Raw genomic sequence first — 22756 nt, 5'->3', positions numbered from 1 at the left:
AGTGTGAGTTGAACATTGACCGCATTCTTGGAAGGACATGTTCCCTCCTTCAAAGTTCCTTCTTTGCCATTAGGTGTGGTGCAACGGAAAGGGACCCCCAGACTTACTTAGAACCAGAGATGGCGGGACTCATCATTGCGGGTGACAGGTAAGACCACAAAAACCTTTTCCTGGCCATTCCTTAGGATCCCTAAGATTTTTGTATCCTTGAGCCTGAGATCAACCTTGTCAAAAAGTGAGTGAGGACAGAGTAATAACGGCAATTTTCTCTGGAGGCTCTTTTTAGTCATGATCAGGTTTCTTCCCACCTCCATAAACCAGTTAGGGGAACAGATGCAAATAGTAGGAAGTTAATGGAGGAGGAAATGAAAGAAACCCAGGTTGAAAATGAAAGACACAGTAGCATGGCTTCAGTTTTGCTTGTTACCAAGTCATGGGCTATGGGGGTCTCCATGCCCCACTCAGCCTTCCCAGAGACATGACATTCAGACTTCTTCCCTCCCCTAAGTATAGATAAAAGTCTAGGAAAGATCCTGGTTTGAGAAGGAAGAGAAAAAAAGAAGTAAAAGCATGAAAGGTCAATGTGTACCCTCCCAGTATGCAGGTATCTGTGGGTCAATGTCCCACAGCCCCACTCCAATCTGACACTTAAGGCACTATTCTGGTTATGCACACTGTGCCAGGCCTCTCCTAGCACTAGGGAAGCTCACTCTGCTTCCCATGCAGCCACCCTCTATTCCCCCAAAGAGACAAGGCCAGCTCCTCAGTCCATGCTCTATCCCCACAGCACAGAACAAGAACTCCAATTTGGCTACACCTTAGAGAAGACTCTAGAATGTTCTAGGTCTTCCTCCTGGAGTCCCTGTGGGTTTGGCCCAGGAACATGAGGTTTAATTTACTACCTACCCAAAGATCACCCAGGGGCCAAACGTCCAGACTCCTTGCATTTTATTTGCTAGAAACCACACCCTCCCCAAATCAAATAAAATAACACAATACTTTTTTTTTTTTTTTTTTTGGCTAAAGTCAGTTTTATCCTTAGTGCAAATATCTTTGCTAATCCAGAAAAATACATTACCCATCTCTGCATTTTTAAAAATCTTTTCCCTGATACTTGCAAATGACGTGGGGAGAACCCTGATGCCAATTCTCATCCTGGCTCCTGCTCACCTGCATAGTTTAGAGGTTGGCTTTATAAGAACCAGGTGAGCAGAGCATCCCATCCTTCTGACGAGTCCTGGCCTTCGAAAGCAGGCCTAGCTGAGGGCCCCAGTGAAAGCGATAATGGAGTGGTTTTCATGAACTTGTAGCTCAAGTTTGGGGAGCAAGGTGAAGGAAGAAGCATACAACCTTCAACCTTCACACAAAGCGAAGCACACAACCTCAAGTTCCCATGACCACAGGTAAGGAGAGCAGAGGTCAGGGGCAAGGAAGGGAAGGAAGGCAGAAGGAAGGCCCACTCCTGCCAAGATGGGTTCAGGAAGCCAGGGCCCTGCTCCCACCCTTCATGTGCTCAAGGCCGGCTTAGGCCACAGAGGGAGGGACATTCTGCCCAGCCCTGTTACCCTGGAGAAATGCCCCATTTTCTGATTCAAAACAAAAAACCAGAGGCCTTAGAAACATTTCCTGAACACCAGATGATAGCCTTCTGATGTGGCTGCTGTGACCTGGAGACCTCGCCACAAACGGGATCTTTCCTGCCTAGGATCTGGTCCCGATGTTAGCACTCTTTGCTGAACACCTTTCCAGAAAGGTCCACGCAGTGAACCTTGAGGACCAAATGGGAAGAGGATGAGCCAGGCCAACTGTATAAAACTAGAAACATTGAGTCGGGAAACAGTCCTTGAAGAAGAGAGGCAGACAAGTCTTGGGATGTGCATCTGCTCGGTGGTGCCCTTTACAGGGTGCCGTTCCTCCTCTCTGACGTCTTTACCCGCCAACACATCACATCTCCCGGTGAGCCTGTGTCCACGGAACCCACTAACTGAGTGGGCTAAGATACTGCTCTAGAGTGGGGGCAGAGAGCACTTACACTTACCTCCATCCGCACTGGAGAAGCTCTGTGGAAACAAAAGCAGGGCAGTGCGTCACCACACGTGTGGGGGCACGACCCCTCATCCACTAACCTGTCTTCCCCACCCCCACCCCAGGGCCAGAATTTGACTGTGGTGGGTAAACCCAATGCTTTCCTTTCTTCTGGGAAGTTTGTTGGGGATCCTGAAATTTAATGGAATGTTTTATCATTCCCAGCCTATACTGAATTTCTCCCAGTACGGATTCATGTTGATTATCCAGCAAAAACCCTTGGTTGTGTTGAAAGGTGACATCAGAAAACCCCATCTTAAAATCAATGTGATTAGATAGTTTCTTCAGTCTGGGTACCTGGGTTATAAAATAGAAGGAAGGTCCTGAGACATAAGAGACTCTTGGCTTTATGAGTTCTCTCCTCTGTGCTACACAGCAGCTGTGTTCAGAGTATTTACATTCTGGGTATTTGCAATTCATGTCCACTTGATATGGTTTTGCCTCTGGCCTTTTTATAAAGGAGAGACTTAAATGAAGGCCGTAAGGAGCAGGTCTAGTCTGCTTAATAAGAATTGGCTTTAGAATTCTGAAGTCCAAGGGGAGTTGACATTTTCGGCATGAGGCGTATGAGGGGTTTGGACAATAGGTAGTTGGGGTTAATTTAATGACTCTCTTTTGTGCTTCCCCACACACCAGGTGGTCCCACACCCGAAAATGGGCTGCTCTCAGTGTCAGAGACGACACTGGCCGTCACACACTGCACCTCATTTCACGGGGCGTGTGGCTCAGACGTTTTATCAATCCTAACTGGCCCTGTCTGCACTGGACTAACTCGCTAGTGCTTACTTCCCCGTGAATAAAATTCAGAGAAACCCCACTTGTTTTCTGTACCTTCTGAAAGTCCTTGAAGGATTTCTCCGTCTCCTTCAGTTTCTCTAAGATGATTTGCTCTTTGGCAGATATCTGGGACTCTTCGCTTTCTAGTGCTTGTATTTCCTGCTCCAGCCTGGAAAACACACAAACAGAGAACAGGTGACTTTACTGTCCTGCCATCCCGGCATCCTGTGGGGAGCAGCTCCTTCCTGCGGGGTGACTTCCTGGCTGTCTCTGTCTTACATTCTGAGGTGCCAGATTTCACATCACAGAGCATCCTGTGTTTTCAGCTTTGCCACTCAGCACACATTGACCAAAGGAAAACCAGCCCGAGCTACAGCCACGGGTTCGCCACCACTGCTTTACAGTGTGCTTTGATGTCTCCCCCTCTAACCCTACTGATGTGCACATTCTTAATTTGGGGGTTGATATTTTTTACATCGCATAGGACATAATGGCTGAAGGAAAATAGCTTCACATTCCCCTAGCTATCTCAGAATAACTTATTCTTCTATCAGTTCTAAAGGGTGAAGGAGAACTTCCCTAATCTCACTCAAGGGAAATACGTTGCCACAAAATGGCTGGTGGCCAATACCCTTGGGAGCCTGCTGTCATCTCTCTCAGTGGCCCATCCTCTACTGCCCACAAGAAGGGAAAAGGAAGGAGGAACTGAAACAGCTGGCCTCCCTCCTCTAGAACTTTCTCAGTTTCCATAGCCATCCTATGTATTTTCAGGAAGGGACATTTTGGCACTGCCAGGAGACTCTGGGAATATTCCAGAACAGCTACGATCTGGGAGAAGTCTCAGTAGCTTATTCTTTCAATGAAAGGATAGTATTAACTGTTAACTTATATTGAGCACCAAATCTCGGCCAAGAACCAAGCTAAGAATTCACATGGTTTAATTTATTTAACCTTCCCAATGACCTTTTGAGTTGGGAATCCCCATTTTATGGATGAGACCATGAAGGCCTGGCAAGGTTAAGGAACTAGTTTATTGCTGCAGAGCCTTGAAGTAAGGATTCAAGCCCGAAGTCCAGACCTTACTCCTGACCATGGTGCTGAACTCTTACCACATGGGTTCCATGGTATCTCACATTATTTCCTGCCTTGCTAGACATGGTGTATGTCGGCATACTATGTATAACTGTATAACGGCACCGTTATGCAGCAATGTCCTTAAGGGTATGAAGGGATGGATGTTCCCCTGCCTAAAGAATTATTTGGTTTGTATTTGCTTGCTCCTTCAATTCTGCTTTGGGGCTCTTTCCAAAGCAGAATTGCTTTGCTCTGTAAATTTTGTTTGCTTTGCTCTGTAAAAAATTTTGGAGCTCTGTCGTGCTGGAAGCTTTGCTGTAGAGTCTGTGTCTGCCTTTATCTGTCCCTTCCCCTCCCCCTCCCCCTCTTCCATCTTCTAATCTGCTGTTGGGAACTGGCTAACCAAGTCTGTTCAACTAGGAAGACTTCAGAGTGAGATCTTAAGAGGGGTAAGCGACACTAAGCCACAGGCATGGGTTTATTAGGGGTGCACTGTGCCCCTCAGAGGTTTCCTTCCTGAGCATCAGCAAAATTACCTCTGGATGGCTGAGACTTCACAGCAATTACTTTGGGTCACAAAGACAAACTCTATGTACAATCATATTCCCTCCAAATGAACACAGATGTATGTATCATTTCACTCACAGTAAGAGTGGAGGTCCTTATAATGAGTTAGATGGCCCTATAGCAGCTAGCCTCCCAGTACCGACATGGCCTCCACTCTTGACAATGAGAGCAACTCCTTATTTGCCCATTTGTGCCCTATGTTTTCCCCTCTTCCAAGAAACCCATCTCAAACCCCTAACCATTCTTGCCTCAGCTCAGCACCACCCACCCCAGGAGACTTTCACAGATTCACCACCAGGAAATAACACTGCCCTCCTCTGAACAGTTATTAGCCCATTATTTTGGTCTTTCTTCTTATTATTTATGAGAGATCTTATCAAGTCTAGTATATGTTAGAGCAGTGGTTCTCAACCAAGGTGATTTGTCCCCCAGGGGATATTTGGCAATGTCTGGAGACATTTTAGTTGCCCATAACTCTAGAAGAATGGAAGTGGTGCTACTGGTACCTAGTGGGTGGTGGTCAGGGATGCTGCTAAACACCCTGCAATGCCCAGGACAGCCCCCACAAAAGAGAATTGTCTCGCCCCAAATGTCAATAGTGCTGAGGTTTAGCAACCCTACATCATTAGTTTCCCCCACTAGATTATAAATTCATCATGGAGAGGAGGGCACAAGGGTTCAATATATGTATGTTCAAAGAATCAAAGAAACTGAACCAAGCTTCAAAAATACATGGCTCAGCCAAATGAGACCTTCAGGATTTCTTTTTTTTTTTTTTTTTTTTTTTATGTTTATTTTTGAGAGAGACAGAGCAGAAGTAGGGGAAGGGCAGAGAGACAGAGGGAGACACCGACTCTGAGCTGTTAGCACAGAGCCCGACACAGGGCTTGAACTTAGAGATCATGACCTAGGTCGAAGTCGGACGCTTAAACAACTGAGCCACCCAGGCGCCCTAAGACTTTCAGGATTTCTGATACCAGGGTGAATTCTTCAGCAAGCCTTGATTTGAAAGGCTCTTTGTAGGCTGAGATACAGAGTCTACAAGAGAGGGGGCCAAATGACATAGATATATAAACAAATAGATATAAAACTCCTTTACTGTTCCATATGAGCAGCAAAATCTTCTACCCACCTCTGTGTAAATTATTGTGAGGGAGAGGAAATCAAGGAAAGGATATAAACGTGGAATAGAGACAACTCACAAGGGGTGGTCGAATGATCCAGAAACTGAATTAGTTCAATGGGCAGAGGAGCTCAAGGCTAAAGGTTTCCTGGGAAGACTGGATGATAGTATTGCCTGGTGGGTTCTGAGCAGACTGAACCTCAGGGGGCAGAGTTCCTCAGCAGATTCGGAGGATGTGGTTAGAGTATTCTTAACCATATTCCCTCCCTCCCCTCTCCACCATCATGGAAAGTGGATACATCCCTGACCCACTGATGTTGGTCTTGGCCACTTGATTTGCTTTGGTCTCATGGTGGGTGGTTTGTACCTTCCTGTGCCTTGACTATCGGCTCAGCCATGTCACCTGCTTTAGCCAATGGGATACTGTAGACACAACATAGGAGAGGCTTGGAATGTGCTTGCTCAGTTGGGTTGTCCCTGTGTGCCTTGCCAGCTCCAGGAGAAGAGTATCTCTGGCCAACGGCTGTCCTTTCAGCCTTGGACATAACATAAAGGAAAAAACATAAAGGGAGTAGCATGGAGCCTAATCCAGAGTCTGAAGCCATGCCTAGTAGGATCTATACCTGAAATTAGAGTCGCTTTACTGAGCCCAGCCTAGATCAGCAAATACCCAGTACAGTCATTGAAGTATGAGCAATAATAAATGACATTCGTTTTAAACCACTGAGCTTGAGAGTAGTCATATAGTACTACTGTGACAACAGCTAAGTGATACAGCTCAAATATTTATATATTATATGGGTAAATGTTATATATGCTTGTATTACATGATATATACATGTGGATATATATCCTAATAAAACATATAATATATATAATATATATATACATACATTTGTAATGTGTGTATGTGTATAGCCCAATAATGCCTGAAGCTATAAGATTTGAAAGAATATAAATTATCCCTGCACCACCTCTCCCAACCCTCAGAGAAATCTGGAGGGATACAGGGCACACCTCATGAGGATTAAGGTTGAGAAAAGAGGGAAATATTAGGGTGCCTGGGTGGTTCAGTCACTTAAGCATCTGACTCTTGGTCTCGGATCAGGTCATGATCTCATGGTTCGTGAGTTCAAGCCCTGTATTGGGCTCTGCGCTGACAGTGTGGAGCCTGCTTGGGATTCTCTCTCTCTTGCCTTCTCTCTCTGCTCCTCTTTACCTCAAAAATAAATAAATACACTTAATAAAATAAAATTAAAAAGAAAATAGAAAAATATCAGTAGTAGTTGCCTCTGGGTAATGGGATATTGAGTCATTTTAATTATATTCTGTATATTTTTCAATATTTTCCCCTTTTAAAAAAATTCATGTACTCCTTGTCTAGCCAGAATAAAACCAACAAATAGCTTTTTAAAAACTCCACCTTTGACCCAGTGCTGAGAAGGCAGCATTTCACAGGCTGGGGCACGGGAAAGGAGCCAATTTCTCATGTGTCCGTGAAGGGTAAAATGGGCACATGCCAACGTCAATTTACATTCAACTTGACCCACATTTACTGTGCTTGTTTGGCTGGACTCAGAACCAGGCACTGCAGGGGATTCTAAAATAAATAAATCGTGTTAAGAATGGCTGACTGAGGGGCGCCCAGGTGGCTCAGTCGGTTAAGCGTCCGACTTCGGCTCAGGTCATGATCTCACAGTCCGTGGGTTCGAGCCCCACGTTGGGCTCTCTCCTGACCGCTCAGGGTCTGGAGCCTGCTTCAGATTCTGTCTCCCTCTCTCTCTGCCCCTCCCCCACTTGCTCTCTGTCTCTCAAAATAAAATAAAGACATAAAAAAAAAAAAAAAAAAGAATGGCTGACTGAAAAAAAGGGGGGATGAAACGCTGACTCTAAGTAGCTCACTTCTCCCAGTGAAGCAGCCTCAAGTGGTTAAGAATTCTCTGTGGCCTGATACCCACTGGCTGGCCTGTCTCCCTGGCCCTATGGGTTTCAGGGCTCTCAGCTATATAGCTCAGACACTAAAGATTTGGGTCATGATACTGTGTAACTGAGAAGGCGGAGAGAGAGAGGTAGAGAGAAAGCAATGAAACTAAACTTTTGGAATAGCAACAAACGAGTTTCACCCAAAAGGAATGAATGAGGGAAATTGACAGGCTAGCAAGCCAGATCCAAGGAGCAGATTCCTCTACAGATGCACAAGTGGGCTTGGGCCAGGTCTTGAGGGTGCCGAACAGCCCAGGCCACTATCGTTCTGTGGAAAACCTGAGTCCCGGAGCCAAGGAGCGTCCCAGGGAATGGAGCGCCATGGGGTTAATGAGAGTCATCCCAGCCAGGTTAGAGATGCCACTGTTTTGTAGTTTCATGACTGAAATCTAATGCAGTCTTTCCTGGAGGAGCCGAGTAGAGGCTGCCGAACTAAAAATAAAGAATGGGCAGGAAGTGTAATTTATACTCAAGGTTAATCGAGGCTCCTTAGGCTGAGACGGGTGCACATAACAGCCTCTGACTGGCTTGCTCAGTTTCTCCTGAGCAAAAAGCAAACTGTAATAGGCCGTAAGCAGAGGTGACACACTGCAGCCATGCAGGTTTAATTTAATGAAGATAAAGGTGCAATCATGGCCAAATGGTCTTTTAGAATCTACCTAACCTCAACGGACCTCCCTCGCAGGAAAACACGAAGGAGCTATGGCTCCCTGAAGTGCATCGATCACTCTCATTTCAGAATCCATTTATGCATTCATCCATCCAACTTTCTGCAAACACCTTCGTTCCACCAGGCACTGTGCTGAGCGTCAGGGGCAGAGCTGAATCACCCGCAATGGCTGCTCATCAGAGCTCTTGGTAGGTGATGAAAACAGCCAAGTAAACACATACATACAACTCACAAAGCGTCTGGACTGTCGGCTCCAGATTTCTACAAGTTTGAGGCCCTGCTGAGGTCACAGCTGAATGCAATTTCCAACTGCTACATAAGGTGCTGAGGAAAACTTGACTGAGGAGGTGATACTTTAGCTGGGCCTTGAAGGATACATTCATCAGGTGGGTAAGAGAAGAAAATGTGCCAGATGGAGGAGACTGGGCCATGGCCCAGATTATCCTATGTCCCTGCTCTTACCGGAGGGCACGGAGCTTTGTATGGCCTTTTCAGGCCCGGCAAAGCTCTACCATCCAGCTGACACAGCCCAGCACGATGGCCTCAGAGAGACCCTCAGCTTTCTATCCCTCACCCCCATAGCTCGCTCTGTGTTTGCATTCTGCTGCCCCTTGTCTGGCCTGGAAATACATGCCTGGCCTTAAGGGCTCTGCTGAGAACCTACCTTCCCTCTTCTGCAGTGGCAGAAAACAAGACTCAAACAAAGAAGAGGCTGACTGAGAAGGACCCTCTGGCTATTGTTTCCCATGATCCTCTGCTGCAACATTAACTTTCTTACTTACAGGAGCCAATAAATGTTTCCTTTGTGTGGGTGTCTCTCAGTTGAATCCAAGAGTACAGACTCACACAAACCGGGTTGCCAATAGTCTTACTGTTTAGAGAGGACTTTGCCTGTAAACACAGGTGTGTTTCATTTTTCTTTCCCCATCAGTGGTGATGTGGATATTATAATACTAAATATTCTAATATTGTTTTTGTTATATGTATGTGGCTTGTAAGCAACAACAACAGTAATGATTGGGATTTTTGAGCGCTTACTGTGTACCAGGCACTGTTTCTAAGTGTTTTACAAGCATTACCATACTTTATGCTTCACAAGAGCCTCCAAAGTAGAAATTTTTGAACTCCATCCCACAGATGAAGGAAATAGGGTACAGAAAGGTCACTAATTTGCCCAGGGTTGTAAAGATAATGTAGGGCCAGGATTTGGATCTTGGTGGTCTGGCTGGAGAACCAGTATTTTCTGTCACTTCTTTCGACTATTCCCTATGACCACTTCCTCTTTTTTCCTCATTTCCTGAAGAATGTATAATGCAACATAATGTATTTTTCATGCTCATAGAACCAAAGAAGGTCAGGTTAGGAATAGAAGCTATTTAATCTAATCACTTTTCAGAAACATGAAGCCCTTGAGCTGCATTCCACTCAATGGTCATCCTACATCTGCTTGAAATCCTCGGGATTTCACATGGGGAGTTCACCACCTCTAAAGGCAGCCCATTCTTTCTTTGAATAGTGCTGAACTACAGATCAGATTGCTCAGATTGAGGTGAAGTGAATTTCCCTGTGGCTTTCACGGTCTGAGCTCTATCCTTTGGAAGTGCAAAGGTCACGTGTAGCAATCCCCATGACTTGTAGGGGCTCCATTCTGGGAAACAGGAAAACCCAGGCAAATGGAACTTTCCACCCAATGGGGGACACTGGTGATACGAACTGGGACCCAGGATTAGGGAGGTGGGTGATGGGAAGAGTAGAAAAGTAAGATAGGAAGATGAAGGGGGAGGAACTCAGCACTGAGTCAGCTGAGGCAAGAAAGGCAGTAAAGAAATGTTCACAAGTGTATTCCTGAACAAGCTCTGAGCCAGATCAGTCTGTCCCTGACAATGGAGTGAGTCTTTACAATTTTCCTCTCCATTGAGAGACCTGAGCTAGGGTTATATACACGAACCGTGAAAGGCCAACTACAGCAGCTTAGTTGCAACGTGTTTGAGTCTCAGTAAATTCTCCCAGAATAACAGGAGACACTGGCAGATGGCCGAGCTGCTGAATTTAGACCTGTTCTCTTCTCGTGAACTGCAAGTTTATAGTTGAGCAGTCAAGTGAGGTGCCTGTCTGGCCAACTTGCCAGAACAAGAACCTCAGGAAGAATGTTGATACTCAGAGGAGAGGGGAGCTGCCCACATCTTCGTGCATCCAGCGCACGCGCACACACACACACACACACACACACACACACACACACAAACCAGAAATGTTAGTTGTTAACCAGTTTCTATTTTCCTTTCTTACAATCCCTGACGTTTAGCTAGGCCTATGGCCACACAGAAAAATGACCACATTTCTCAGCCTATTTTATAGCCATGTACAGTATACTCTGCCAAACGAATGTAAGTGAAAGTCCTGTAGGGCAGCTTCTAGAACCTCCTTTAGCCCTTTCTTCTTTAGCCCTTCTTTCATCCCACTGTCTGAGATGCACATGTACTGGGGCACCTGGGTGGCTTAGTCGGTTAAGCGTCCAACTTTGGCTCAGGTCATGATCTCATGGTTTGTGAGCTTGAGCCCCATGTCGGGCTTTGTGCTGACAGCTCAGAGCCTGGAGCCTGCTTTAGATTCTGTGATCTCCCTCTTTCTCTCTCTGCCCCTCCCCTGCTCAGACGCTCTCTCTCTCTCTCTCTCTCTCTCTCTCTCTCTCAAAAATGAATAAGCTTAAAAAAAATGGAAATGCACAGGTGCTTGCGGTGGAGTTCTCACTACCATCTTAAATGAACTCTGAGGATGAGGCTAGGAGAAGGATAAACTGAAAGAAGCCCTGGGTCCCCAAGGAACTCACAGAGATGGCCACCAGACTGCTCTGGACTGCCTACCTATGGATTTTTACTGGAGGGAGAAATGAACATCTTGTTCAAGCCACTGTTCTTGTCGGTCTCTTTACTTGCATCCACATTTCATACTGATTAGTTCAAGACATTTGTACATATGGTGGAATTTGAATGAATGCTCTTCGAAGTATGCCAAGGATGCGGGGCCATAGCTCATCACAGCCCAGAGCCTCATTAATGACTCAGCAGCAGAAGGAAGAAAAAAAATGAACAATTGCAAAGTGTGGAATGCACAATGACTAACTGACTCTTGTAAATAGGGCTTGGCTGAAGCTCTGCTTCACCGACACTCTACCTCAAACCCCCGTCCCTTCCAGAGTCTCCTTCGGGAAGTTCCTGAGTTTTGCTCAGTGATGTCACCCAGGTCTTAGTGTCTCTTTGGTGTGCTGTGACTGCAATGTTTGTGTCAGTCTGACTCCCAGCACTTTGCCAGCTGGATTAATGGGAGAAAGGCAAGTCAGCCTGTCTGTACACTTGACAGACACTGAGCTTATCACCTGGAGGCACAAGGCTTAACAACATGGAGCTCACCAATGACAATGAAGTTGCAGTGACATGACAGAAGTGAAGACACATCGAATGCTGTTCAGAAGTGAGTGTGGTGAGAGGCTGAGGGGCAACTGTCCTCGGATCCCCCACCACTTTGTTACCCCTCCTCTCCTCTTTGAATGTTTAGCCTGCCTCGCGCTCGCTCGCTCTCTCTCGCTCTCGCTCTCTCTCTCATCTCAATTTCTCTCTGTTTCTATATTCTGGGTAGAGAGCATTGGGAAGAATATCGTTTGTTTTCACACAAGCAGATGCTACAAAATTCATTTCCCACATTTCAGGAAGACCGTGCATTTGTTTCTATGGCACCCCCAAAATATTTTTCATGTGTGACTCAGTTTGCAAGGAAACAACTTCCTTTTACCTAGATGAGTGTATCTGGAATTACCACAGATTGTTTGGTATTTTAGTATGAAGAAAGGTTAACAGCCCTTAAATAAACAGAGGATTTCCACTTCTCCTAATAGAACAGGACCTTCCTTGAGTGCAAGGTGTCAGTGGAAACTCAAGCCCATTTCATTACTCCCCCAGGTCATCACTGAGGTGGAACGATGGCAGAGAAGAGAATGTCCTTTCAGGAGTACAGCTCATATCCTTTCCCTTGTTGAAAAGCTACTGGTGGCTCTCCATCACCTCCTTCCCAAACCCAAACTTCATAGGCTGGAAGTTCACACTTCCATGCTCTGCTCTAGTCCCTTCTCAGCCTTATGCTGTCCCCTGTGTTCCAGCCAGAACAGGAAGTATGCTGCCCTGTGAAAAAGCCAGGAACGAGTCCCCACTTTCATCCCCATCTAACACACCTAAACATCAAAGCCCAAACCAAATTCGGTCTCTTTAGTCATGTTTTCCTTAAACCATTTCAGTCTGATGTGTCCACTCCTCCCAAATCCCCAGAGCATTTCTAGCCCTGTTAGGTATTTGATATGACTGTTAAAAATGCACTTACCCTCTCCTACCCTAGCTGTACCACACTTCTCCTGAGTATAGGCTTACTGAGAGGATGATATATTATTTTGTTCCCTGTACATATACATTGAATGAATGAAAAGCAAGGCAAAGCAAGAACACAATTTTAAAAGATTCTAGAGTGGGGGGAGCCTGGGAGTCTCAGTCAGCTATGTGTCTGACTTTGGCTCAGGTCATGATCTCACAGTTTGTGGGTTTGAGCCCCACATCGGGCTCTGTGCTGACAGCTCAGATCTGGAGGCTGCTTCAGATTCTGTGTCTTCCTCTTACTCTCTGCCCCTCCTCTGCTCATGCTTTCTCTCTCTCTCTCTCTGATAAATAAACATTAAAAAAAAAAAAGATTCTATAGTGAAACTAACTTGGTGCTCTTCAATATAATTTTGTACATCTTGCCTTGTTTTTGCTACTTCCCCCTCCAAATGGATATAATTTGTATATCCATTGAGAAAAAATTAATATTGTGTTTATTTATGTCTTGATCTAAGTGTATAGCTGGGACATATTAACACATTTCATTACTGATATTGGTACAACCAAATTTAATCCCAAATAAATGTGAATGCAAATTTGTCTCTCCATACATTTTCCTTAGCACACAGAGATCAGCCTGTCTCTCCTTGTCTTGTGTTTATTCCCTCTGAAATCAAATGGCTTATACCTCCAGAATCTGTGCAAGTTGATTTCTGCTACAGGAAATCATTTCCAAGCTTGTGCTGCACATTGATTTCTTGGGTATAATTCTTGTTTGAGCCTGCTTCATCAGAAATAAAGAGTCTTGATTACATGACAGTGAGATGAATCTCCTTTCAAAGCAACACACTTCTCAGTGGCTTAAGCCCTTTTCTCTTCAAAAAGTGTCTCTTTTTGTAGAAGAGAAAAAAGTCTCATCCAGCCTTTGTACCTCCCAGCTCTGACTCAGAGGCCCTCCTCCTCAAGGTCCATGCCTCCACCTGTGCACCTGACCTTCTGGATTCCTCTGGGAAGACACCCCATCAATTATCCCCTCCCCCTGTAGCTCCAACCTCTCCCCAGACACCTCTTTGCCTTTATTCCGTAAACAAGAATAAATTCTCTCACATTAAAAACAGGTGAACTTTCATGTACCCCAATGTTCATAGCAGCACTCTCCACAATAGCTAAAACATGGAAAGAGCCTAAGTGTCCATCAACAGACGAATGGATCAAGAAGATGTGGTTTATCTATACCATGGAATACTCCATGGCAATGAGAAAGAATGAAATCTGGCCATGTGTAGCAACATGGATGGACCTTGAGGGTGTTATGCTGAGCGAAATGAGTCAGGCAGAGAAGGACAAATACCATATGTTTGCACGTATAGGAGGATTAGGAGGAACTTGACGGAGGACCAAGGGGGAGAAGAAGGGCGGAAATGGTGGGGGAAAGGGAGAGAGGCAAACCATGAGAGACTCTTGAATGCTGACAAAAACTGAGGACTGATGGATGTGGGGGGGAGGGGGGGATGGGCATGAAGGAGGGCACTTTGGGGATGAGCACTGAGTGTTATGTGGAAACTAATTTGACAATAAACTATTTGTAAAAAAAAAAAAAAAAAAAAAAAACAGGTGAACTTCTTATGACCGCACATCCTGTTTGAGTTACTGTTGAATCTCTCTCCCAGATTCCCCCAAGAGCACTCCCCTCTGTCTGCTTCAACATCCTCTGACTTGTTTCACTCTACTTTCTGCCCCCACCACTCTGTTGTATCTGATCTTGTTCAAGTCCATGACCTCCTAACTGCTGAGTCTAAGAAATACTCTTCAGGGTGACTCTATTGACTCCTCCTTGTTAAAACACTGCGGGCCAGTCTTCATCCCCTTCAGAGGCATGACACCAAATTCCCAATATGGGCTCCCCTTCTACTCCTTAATTAGAAGTTCATTTGGCTCACTGTCTCGCTAGATGTTTTATCCTCAGCTAATCATGGCCAGTCTCGTGGTTTAATTCCCACAACAAGCTGACATCGGCCTAACCTATACCTTTAGCCTTTCTCCTAGATTCCAGCCACTGTATACATTGCACTTCCCGTGTCTCCGTGTGCATAGTCCGTAGGTACCTGAAAGCCAACATATGCATGACCAAACTCATCTTTCTTCAAAAAGGTGTTTCTCCCTCTGGCATTCTTTATCTGGGCTCCTGGGAGCACCATCAATCCATTCTACTTAAGACGGAAAGCTGGATGTTACCTCGATCTCTCACTTGTCCCTCTCTGGTAACCACTATACATGTATATTAGCCACGAAATCCTGCCAATTTGCCCCACAAATATCTTTCATACGTAGGCATATCTTTCATGCCTACAGCAACCTTCTAACCAATTCCTTTACCTCTATCCAGCCTTATTACCCTCAAATCCAGAATGGGTGTGGACACACCACAGTTGCATTCCCCTGCTAGAAACCCCTCACAGGCTCTCTGCTATAAGTTCCTTAGCCTGTATACACCCAGCCTCTCACTCATCTCCAAGAACAATGACATTCTTACAGATCCCTGCACACAGGGTACTCTCTTGCCTCAACGCTTTTGCTCATATCAGCGCCTCTGCCTGAATTGCCCTTATTCTCTCCCTTCCTGTTCCCCCGGGTAATTACTGCTCATTAAGAATCTGCTTGACGGGGCGTCTGGGTGGCTTAGTCGGTTAAGCATCTGACTTCCACTTAGGTCATGATCTCGTGGTTCGTGGGTTCGAGCCCCGTGTCGGGCTCTGTGCTGACTGCCAGCTCCGAGCCTGGAGCCTGTTTCAGAGTCTGTGACTCCCTCTCTCTCTGACCCTCCCCTGCTCACACTCTCTCTCTCTCTCTCTCTCTCTCTCTCTCTCTCTCTCTCCTAGAAATAAATAAAACATTAAAAAATTAAAAAAAAAAAAAGAATCTGCTTGGGTATCATCCCTTCCTGGAGGTCCTCCCTGATGCCTTTCCCATGACGGTGCCCTTCCTCTTTGCTACCTTATCCGGTGAACATATTTCTATCACCAATTTTATCTGATTGCGTATTAATCACTGGTTTATGGATTTGAGCCTCCCTTCCCAACTCCCTTTTGCAAACTTCTTGAAGATAATCACCATCTCTTCTTATCTCTCTTTGAATGTGGCTTCTAGCTAGTTTACGTAGCAAGGAACCTGCCTCAGGGAAAGTTCTTACAAAATGCTGGCTTAGGAGATAAGGGTTTCAGTGAACGGGGGAGTTGTTTCTCAACTGGAAGCAGCCTTAAGGCAGACCCTTTGGCTCAAGGCCTTCAGTCAAAAACGATTTTTGAAAGAACAATTTAATTTAGTGGCAACTCCAGAAAAAAGAACTGATAGAGAAGCAACCTGCCTTATTTGCTTTCCCTGAAACAAGAAAATGCAGCAGGTAACTGCTGTGCTTTCTAGACTTTTCATGCTTTTCTCCCAATATCTCAAATATATAAATGCACCTCACCCCACGTGTAATGCAGTGCTCCCCTAGGGCTCACCTACACAAAACCATAGGTAGAGTAGGTAGTGGACACCCAGTTCTGCAGGAATTGGGCCGGAATGATGGAGAGTCTCCACATTTACTTTGCTTCGCCCTGGTGATTCTCTTTGGGCTTGCCCTTCACTCAGGAAGCAACTGGGCTTTCATATCTGATTGAGAAAATTGTTTGTGTGGCACATTCCTCTCATCCAAACCCCTGTTTACTCATTGTTTGTGCCTAAATCCAGCACTATGATAGCTCTCCTGCTGAGTCAGAGTTCTCCATTAGCCTCTGAGTGTGTGTGTCTGTGTGTGTGTGTGTGTGTGTGTGTGTGTGTGTGTGTGCACATGTATATCCACATGGCTTCAGCCATAGCTTTTATAAATGCCCAAACTGGGGACAATCAACACATTTTTGCCTGTTGTCTGTATTGGAGGTTACTCTGGGAAGACCAATGGAGCTTTCGAAGCTCCATGAATGATGAGTCATTCATCAGGAAAAAAAAATTAATGTCCAATTTAATGTAGTGGTAAAAATAGCTAACATTTGTGGAGCATTTACCATGAGCCAGACAGCATGCTAAGTTGTTTGTAAGCATTATTTAGTTCTCTGCAATTTGCTTAGTAGCTATTACTATAATCCACACCTGACTGGTGATGTTCCAGACGTTCAGAGAGGTGCAGTAACGTGTGGCCCGTCACCAGTGAGGGGCAGAGCTGGGCCCTCAACCCAGGTCTGCCTGTTACAGCTGCAGGCTGGGATATTAGACTGCCTTGAGCTGCTTCCTTCCAAGAGCAGATGAAACTGTTCCTATTCCATGGGTTTTCGGTATTTCCTCTTTCTGGCACAGATTTTTCTTTTCCAATATACTGATCAAAGAGATGTGCTCTGGCTGACGCATGAGGGGAGTGGGAGCCCCTCCTGCTTCTCTTACACTATCCTTGCCTTGGGTGGGCCCTTCCACAGAAGAGAATATGGTTTGGAAACCACTTCTCCATGAGAGCAGAAAGAGCATCTGGTATATGACGGTGGCCTCCACAGGGCCATATTGAGAGAATACAATACAAGAGTGCATTGTACACAGCCAGCGCTCTACCAATGTCTACCACAGGAATGTGGCTCTGAAAGGGGACATTCTTGCCTATGGCCACCTACCGTCTGAGTTTCCTGAGCCACCTGACTGTCCACCAAAGGACAGAAAACACCTCTGACCTTTGAGCCCTAGAGGGAAGAATGCTACCTATCCATCTGGAAGGTATAGGTGACAGTTGAATTGCACCTGAAGTGGAGCCTCAGAGGGAGTGTGGCCTGGGGAACGGGGGCAGCACTGGGAGACTTGGCAAATCCAAACTTCTTCCGAAAGGCATCCTCCTCTGAGGTTTTGTTGTTTTTCTGGTAACCATGTTTTCCATGCTTCATATTACCAGGTGACTGCTCCTCCTCGGTGGAGAAATGTGTCATCCCACTGGGATAATTCCAAAGTTATTCTAAGAGTTCCTGCTCTGAACAGATCAAGCCAATCAGGAAGCTCCTCTGCACGGGCTGAGCCGACTGATTGTTGCCCGCTTGCACACTTCCTGCTATTGTTCTCTAGCATGTTCTCAGAGACACAGTCACTGAGCCCTGCCCCTTCCTCTCAGGAGCCAAGGGTTGCAGTCACTGCTCTGGGTCGAGGTGTATGAGACTCTGAGATCGGGCACCTGGCCAGGAGGCAAGGGTCTGAAACGAAAACAGGGGTGGCTGCTGGCTAGAGCAGAAACTGCAGCCTTTGGGCCTCTGTGGCCTCGCAAGGGAGGTATGAAATATTCTGGATCATTCATTCATTGTTTATCAAGCATGTTTTGGGCTAGGTACAGCGACAGGTGCCTCATCTCTACATTTAAAAATCTCATCCCTGGGGCACCTGGGTGACTCAGTTAAGCATCTGACTCTTGGTTTCAGCTCAGGTCATTATCTCACAGTTTCTCGAGTTCAGGCCCCACATTGAGCTCTGCCCCGACATCACGGAGCCTGTTTGGGAGTCTCTCTCTCTCCCTCTCTCTCTCTCTGCCCCTGCCCCAATCATGCTGTCTCTGTCTCTCTCAAAATAAATAAACCTTTAAAAAATGAAAAATAAAAAACTCATCCTCTGATGGGGAGGCAAGTGTGAACAATTACAAAATGGTGCTGGGCAGAGCTCAAACTTCAAAGTCCACAACAGGGTCAAAGAAGAGAGCCGGACTGCTTAGGGAGTGGAGATGGCAGGATTTCACGGGCTTGGGACATTTCAAGGGGACCGTTCAAATGGGACCTCATCCTGTCTCAGTGGGATGATAAAAAGTATCAAGGCAGAGAGGTGTTTAGAAGGCATTTCAGGCCAAAGCAATGCCATGGACAAAGGAGCTCAATCTGCCAGGGATGTTCAAGCGAGTGAGTGAGGACCTCTGTCAGACTGGAGTATTCCAAGTGCTCATGAAGGGAAGAGGTGACAGGGAGGGTTGGGTCCAGGCTTGAATGCCACCTCCAGGGTTTAGATTTGAACCTGAAGGCAGCAGGCAACAGGAAAGTGTTTAAGCTACTTGTCTATTTGTCTGTTTTACGGGAGTGCCTGGATCAGCTATGTTCTAGAAAGATCACTGTGGCAGCTGTAGGAGAATGGATGTGGATGTAGAGGACAGGTGCAGAATAAAGCATAAAGATCAATAAGATTAATTAGGAGTTGTCCAGGCAAGGGGTGAGAAGGCCTACCATGAGAAGCAAAAGTGGGCTCCATTTATTGATTTTTATACTCCGATGACATCGAGGTCATTCTAAGTCAAACATTTTGTCCTTGGCCCCACAGGCTGGGCTGAAACAAATGAGCACATTAAATTGTGAAACTATGCCCCCAATTAGACTGTGGTAGCCAAGTGCTGAGAGTTTGTGTAGTTTAGCAAGACTCTGGCCTTTACCTTCCTGCCCACCTCTTTCTTGGTCACTTCCTTGAAACTTCCCGACTGTTACAGGTATTGGAGGGCTACTCTTCTTGGGAGAGGAAATACAGCCAAAGCCAGCCAGTTCTGTTCCCTTTGACGGTCTATGGTTCAGTGTTGTCCAGGAAATGAAGTTGAACTTGGACACCCTAATTTAAGAAGTTTCAAGGATTGAAATGGTCTCAAACCCATGAGTTCGTACAGAAAACAAGCTCTTGGCCTGATTCACTACATCACAGCCCCCACATGGCTGCAGCAGGAAAGGGCGTGGAGTAACATACTAATGGGTCATCATACGTCTGGGCAAACGCCGAGGCTTCCCTTCTCCATTACAGCCTAAAGGTTGAGTCAACACCAAAAACTGTCTTCCTCGAGCATTCCGCATGGACTGCACGTACAACGTGGCTCTGCACTGTTGGTTTCCCTTGGCACGTTCACAGGAGCCCCTTTGCCCCCACCCCCACCCCCATCATTTGTCTATCTTACAGATACAATAGAGACATTTTGTCAAAAGGCAGCAAGAAGACCCTATGGGGACCTCTTACAAAGGGCACAGATAGTTTCGAGGCACAAACAGTGACACTGCCATCTCTGGCTCATGCACACCCCTGGTGGCCCAGAGGCTGGACAGGTAAGGATGGAATGGCGCTGGTGGATGAGTGCCCTGGAGAAACCTGGCTCAAGGCTGCTGTGTGGGTCAATGTCCCAGGGAGACTCTACAGAAGGTAAAGAAAGTCAGGCACACCACATTTATTATGGGGGCTTGAGACAAAAACTTGAGGAACTAAAAATGAAGCTACAAACAGTCTCTCTGATGAACTTTATCCCTCTAGACTTATCAGCTCTGTTGAATGAGAGTGCTGTCTAATTTTGGATTTTCAAATCCAGAAGGAAAACAGAATTTTCCTTATACCAACAGCCTGCCAATGAGAATGTCTGGATACAAAATGATTCACATGTAGGGATCAAAGCCTGGGTTGGAGCGCATTACTTAAGCCAAATTGGAGAAGTTTTTAGAAGCAACATAAAAGCAGCCTGCATCAGATCCCAAGAAGATGAGTCTCCTTCAAAAACTATCCAGAGACTTGTGCTTTTAATTGAAGCCCTCTGTCAAAGAGATGATCTGACAGGCCATTTGAAATGGAAACTCTTGAATATAGAAATAGTACATTGTGTTCCAAAATGATGATTTAAAAAAAAAAAAAAAACCATCTGTCTTTCTGGTGGTTTGGCTTAGGCAAAAAGGGCGCTGGCCATCTTCCTATTCAGCTGCAGTCTTACCCCTGAAGTTTTCCTATCATTGTCTATTATTTTTGGATCCTGAGGCTAAGGGAGAATTACCTGCTGAAAACACCAGGAAACATCATTGCGACACTCAGCTGTAACAGTTCGGGACGGACCAGATTGTAGTTGAAAGAGCACAGGCACCACGGTGTGGGAGATCGCAAAATAAACGTTTCTTGTGTGAATGAGTGAAGGACCATGCACATCCTGGGCACATATGAGGGTCCCAAATTCCCATAAACCCAAAGTATCCTGATAATAGCAGTAGCAGACACTAGTGTGATACACAAAGTCCATTTTCAGCAATCAGAGGTTGTTTTATCTCTGCGTAATAGATAAAAAAATTGAGAGGAAGGAAACAAGGGAAGTCAGAATTCTGGTATCTTGGATGCCACAATCAGACTTCTGCTAAGCCCCTCCTGATTGCTTTAGACCAGTGTGGGGCAGCAGAATGTAGTACAAACAAGCCAGGATCAGGAGTTTGATCAGCCAGCCGATGACTGGTTGAAATCCTGGGTAAAGTCCCTACTTTTCCGAGTCTCAGTTCCCTCATCTATAAGATGCTTATAATGATGTATACAGAAGAGTTCTTTCAAAGCTATGAAGATTAAGTTAATATTTAAAATATCTCAGAACACTTCCTCAGAGAGGAAGCATTACTTAGTGTTTGTTTTCACTTTCTCTTCTAGTACTTTTTAAAAACTAGAGCTTGAGGTGCCTGGGTGGCTCAGTCGGTTGAGTGTCCAACTTTGATTTCTACTCAGGTCATGATCTCACGGATGTAGGATTGAGCCCCACGTCAGTCTCTGTGCTGAGCCTGGAGACTGCTTGAGATTTTCTCTTTCTTTCCCTGTGCCCATCTCCCCGCTCATGTGCTCCCTCTCTTTAAAATAAATTAAAAAATTAAAAATTGAACTATTCTGTTAAACCCTGAATGTATTGCCTTACAAGACAAACCAAAACATACCATTTAATAGAACAGATTCAAATCCAACTTCTTAATCATGTAGTTTGTGGCCCAGAGGATTTAAGAATACCCACAGATTCTTATGTTAAACCAAGTTTCCAGAGAATTTAAGTTCTATCATTAAATGCTAAAAGCAAAATTAATGAATCGGTTACTGGCTTCAAAGATGGGGAAAGTTAAGATTGTGTGTTTGTGTGTGTGTGTGTGTGTGTGTGTGTGTGTGTGTGTGTGTGTGTGAGGGGTGCCTGGGTGGTTCAGTTGGTTAAGCATCTGACTTTGGTCTAGGTCATGATATCACAGTTCGTGAGTTTAAGCCTCACGTTGGGCTCTGTGCTGATAGCTCAAAGCCTGGAGGCTGCTTCAGACTCTGTGTTTCCCTCTCTCTCTGCCTCTCCCCGACTTGTGCTCTGTCTCCGTCTCTGTCTGTCTGTCTCTCTCTGTTTCAAGAAATAAACATTAAAATAAATAAAAATTTAAAAAATTGTGTGCGTGTATATGTATGTGTACATGTTGAAAAAATACAGAACATCTACTTCAAAGTCTCTATGTGTTTCTATGTGTACGTGGGGGGCCATCTAGTGGCAGGTAAAGTCATATTCCACAAACCAAGGTAGTGTGCTTGGGAATTTAGGTAAAGCTTCTACGAGGAAATGGCTGTCATTCTGCAGATTTGTACTGTGTGGTTATTGGGAACAGAAATTTCAATATATCCACCCCTCCCAATGCACATGTCCTCTCTTCCACTGAAGGTCAATCATTTGTGCAAACATGGATCCCAAGGCCCATGGCTCTTCTTGCTTCTGCAAAGCATCAGTGACGCCCTGTAGGGCAGGCTTCCTCTCTGAGGCTGTCTTCTCACATTTCTCTAGACCCGTGTGTCCTGACTCTTCCCTTAGGGAGCACAACACTTCCGGTAAGGAGCAGCTTTTTCACCTGTGTATCTGGCAACCCAGTGACCAGGGCCAATAAGGATGCCTAGCCCATGAGGTCAAGCACAAGAAAGGGCTCATGAAGTCTGTGACGTTCCAGTACAGAGGCTTGGCCTTTGTCATCTCAGGAACCCCGATCCCCAACAGAAGGACCTGCACAGAGTAGACTCTGGCTGTCTGTGGAATTGAGGGGGGCCTACACTTGTGTGCACACTTGTTCCCCCATGTTCTCCTCTCATTGGGCCAGGGTAAGGTACAGCTATGCTCCCTTTTGGACAGAAAGTTCCACCCAGAGTTAACTGGCCGTAGGTATCTTGAATTTCCAAGTCCAGCAAGGGCCCAGGGAGAGACAATCAGGCTCTACTATGAGGTCATGGGATCCACTCTGAGTGAGAGCTGAGGAGTGGGTGAGTAGCTAAACCTATAGATGAATTAAACTCGGCAGAATCAATGTATATTAGGAATTGAATGGTGATATACCTCACTTAACAAAGAACCGC

General features: G+C 45.6%; 1 protein-coding gene across 2 annotated transcripts in view; it reads right to left on the bottom strand.

The window, feature by feature from the left end:
* Positions 1-22756, bottom strand: part of LOC120236933 (paralemmin-2) — a 137242-nt gene that overhangs the window by 14528 nt on the left and 99958 nt on the right. For both annotated transcript variants that reach the window (XM_039240023.1, XM_039240033.1), the window contains exons 4-5: positions 2917-3031; positions 2039-2060 (exon numbers count right to left, since the gene is read on the bottom strand). In XM_039240023.1, the coding sequence (XP_039095954.1) occupies positions 2039-2060; positions 2917-3031 (137 nt within the window). The remainder of the gene's footprint in view (positions 1-2038; positions 2061-2916; positions 3032-22756) is intronic.

The sequence above is a fragment of the Hyaena hyaena genome, unplaced genomic scaffold (genome assembly GCF_003009895.1).
Source record: "Hyaena hyaena isolate Hyena2069 unplaced genomic scaffold, ASM300989v1 scaffold_6, whole genome shotgun sequence".
In the NCBI taxonomy this organism is placed as follows: domain Eukaryota; kingdom Metazoa; phylum Chordata; class Mammalia; order Carnivora; family Hyaenidae; genus Hyaena; species Hyaena hyaena.
This window is presented reverse-complemented; position numbering and strand designations above follow the sequence as displayed.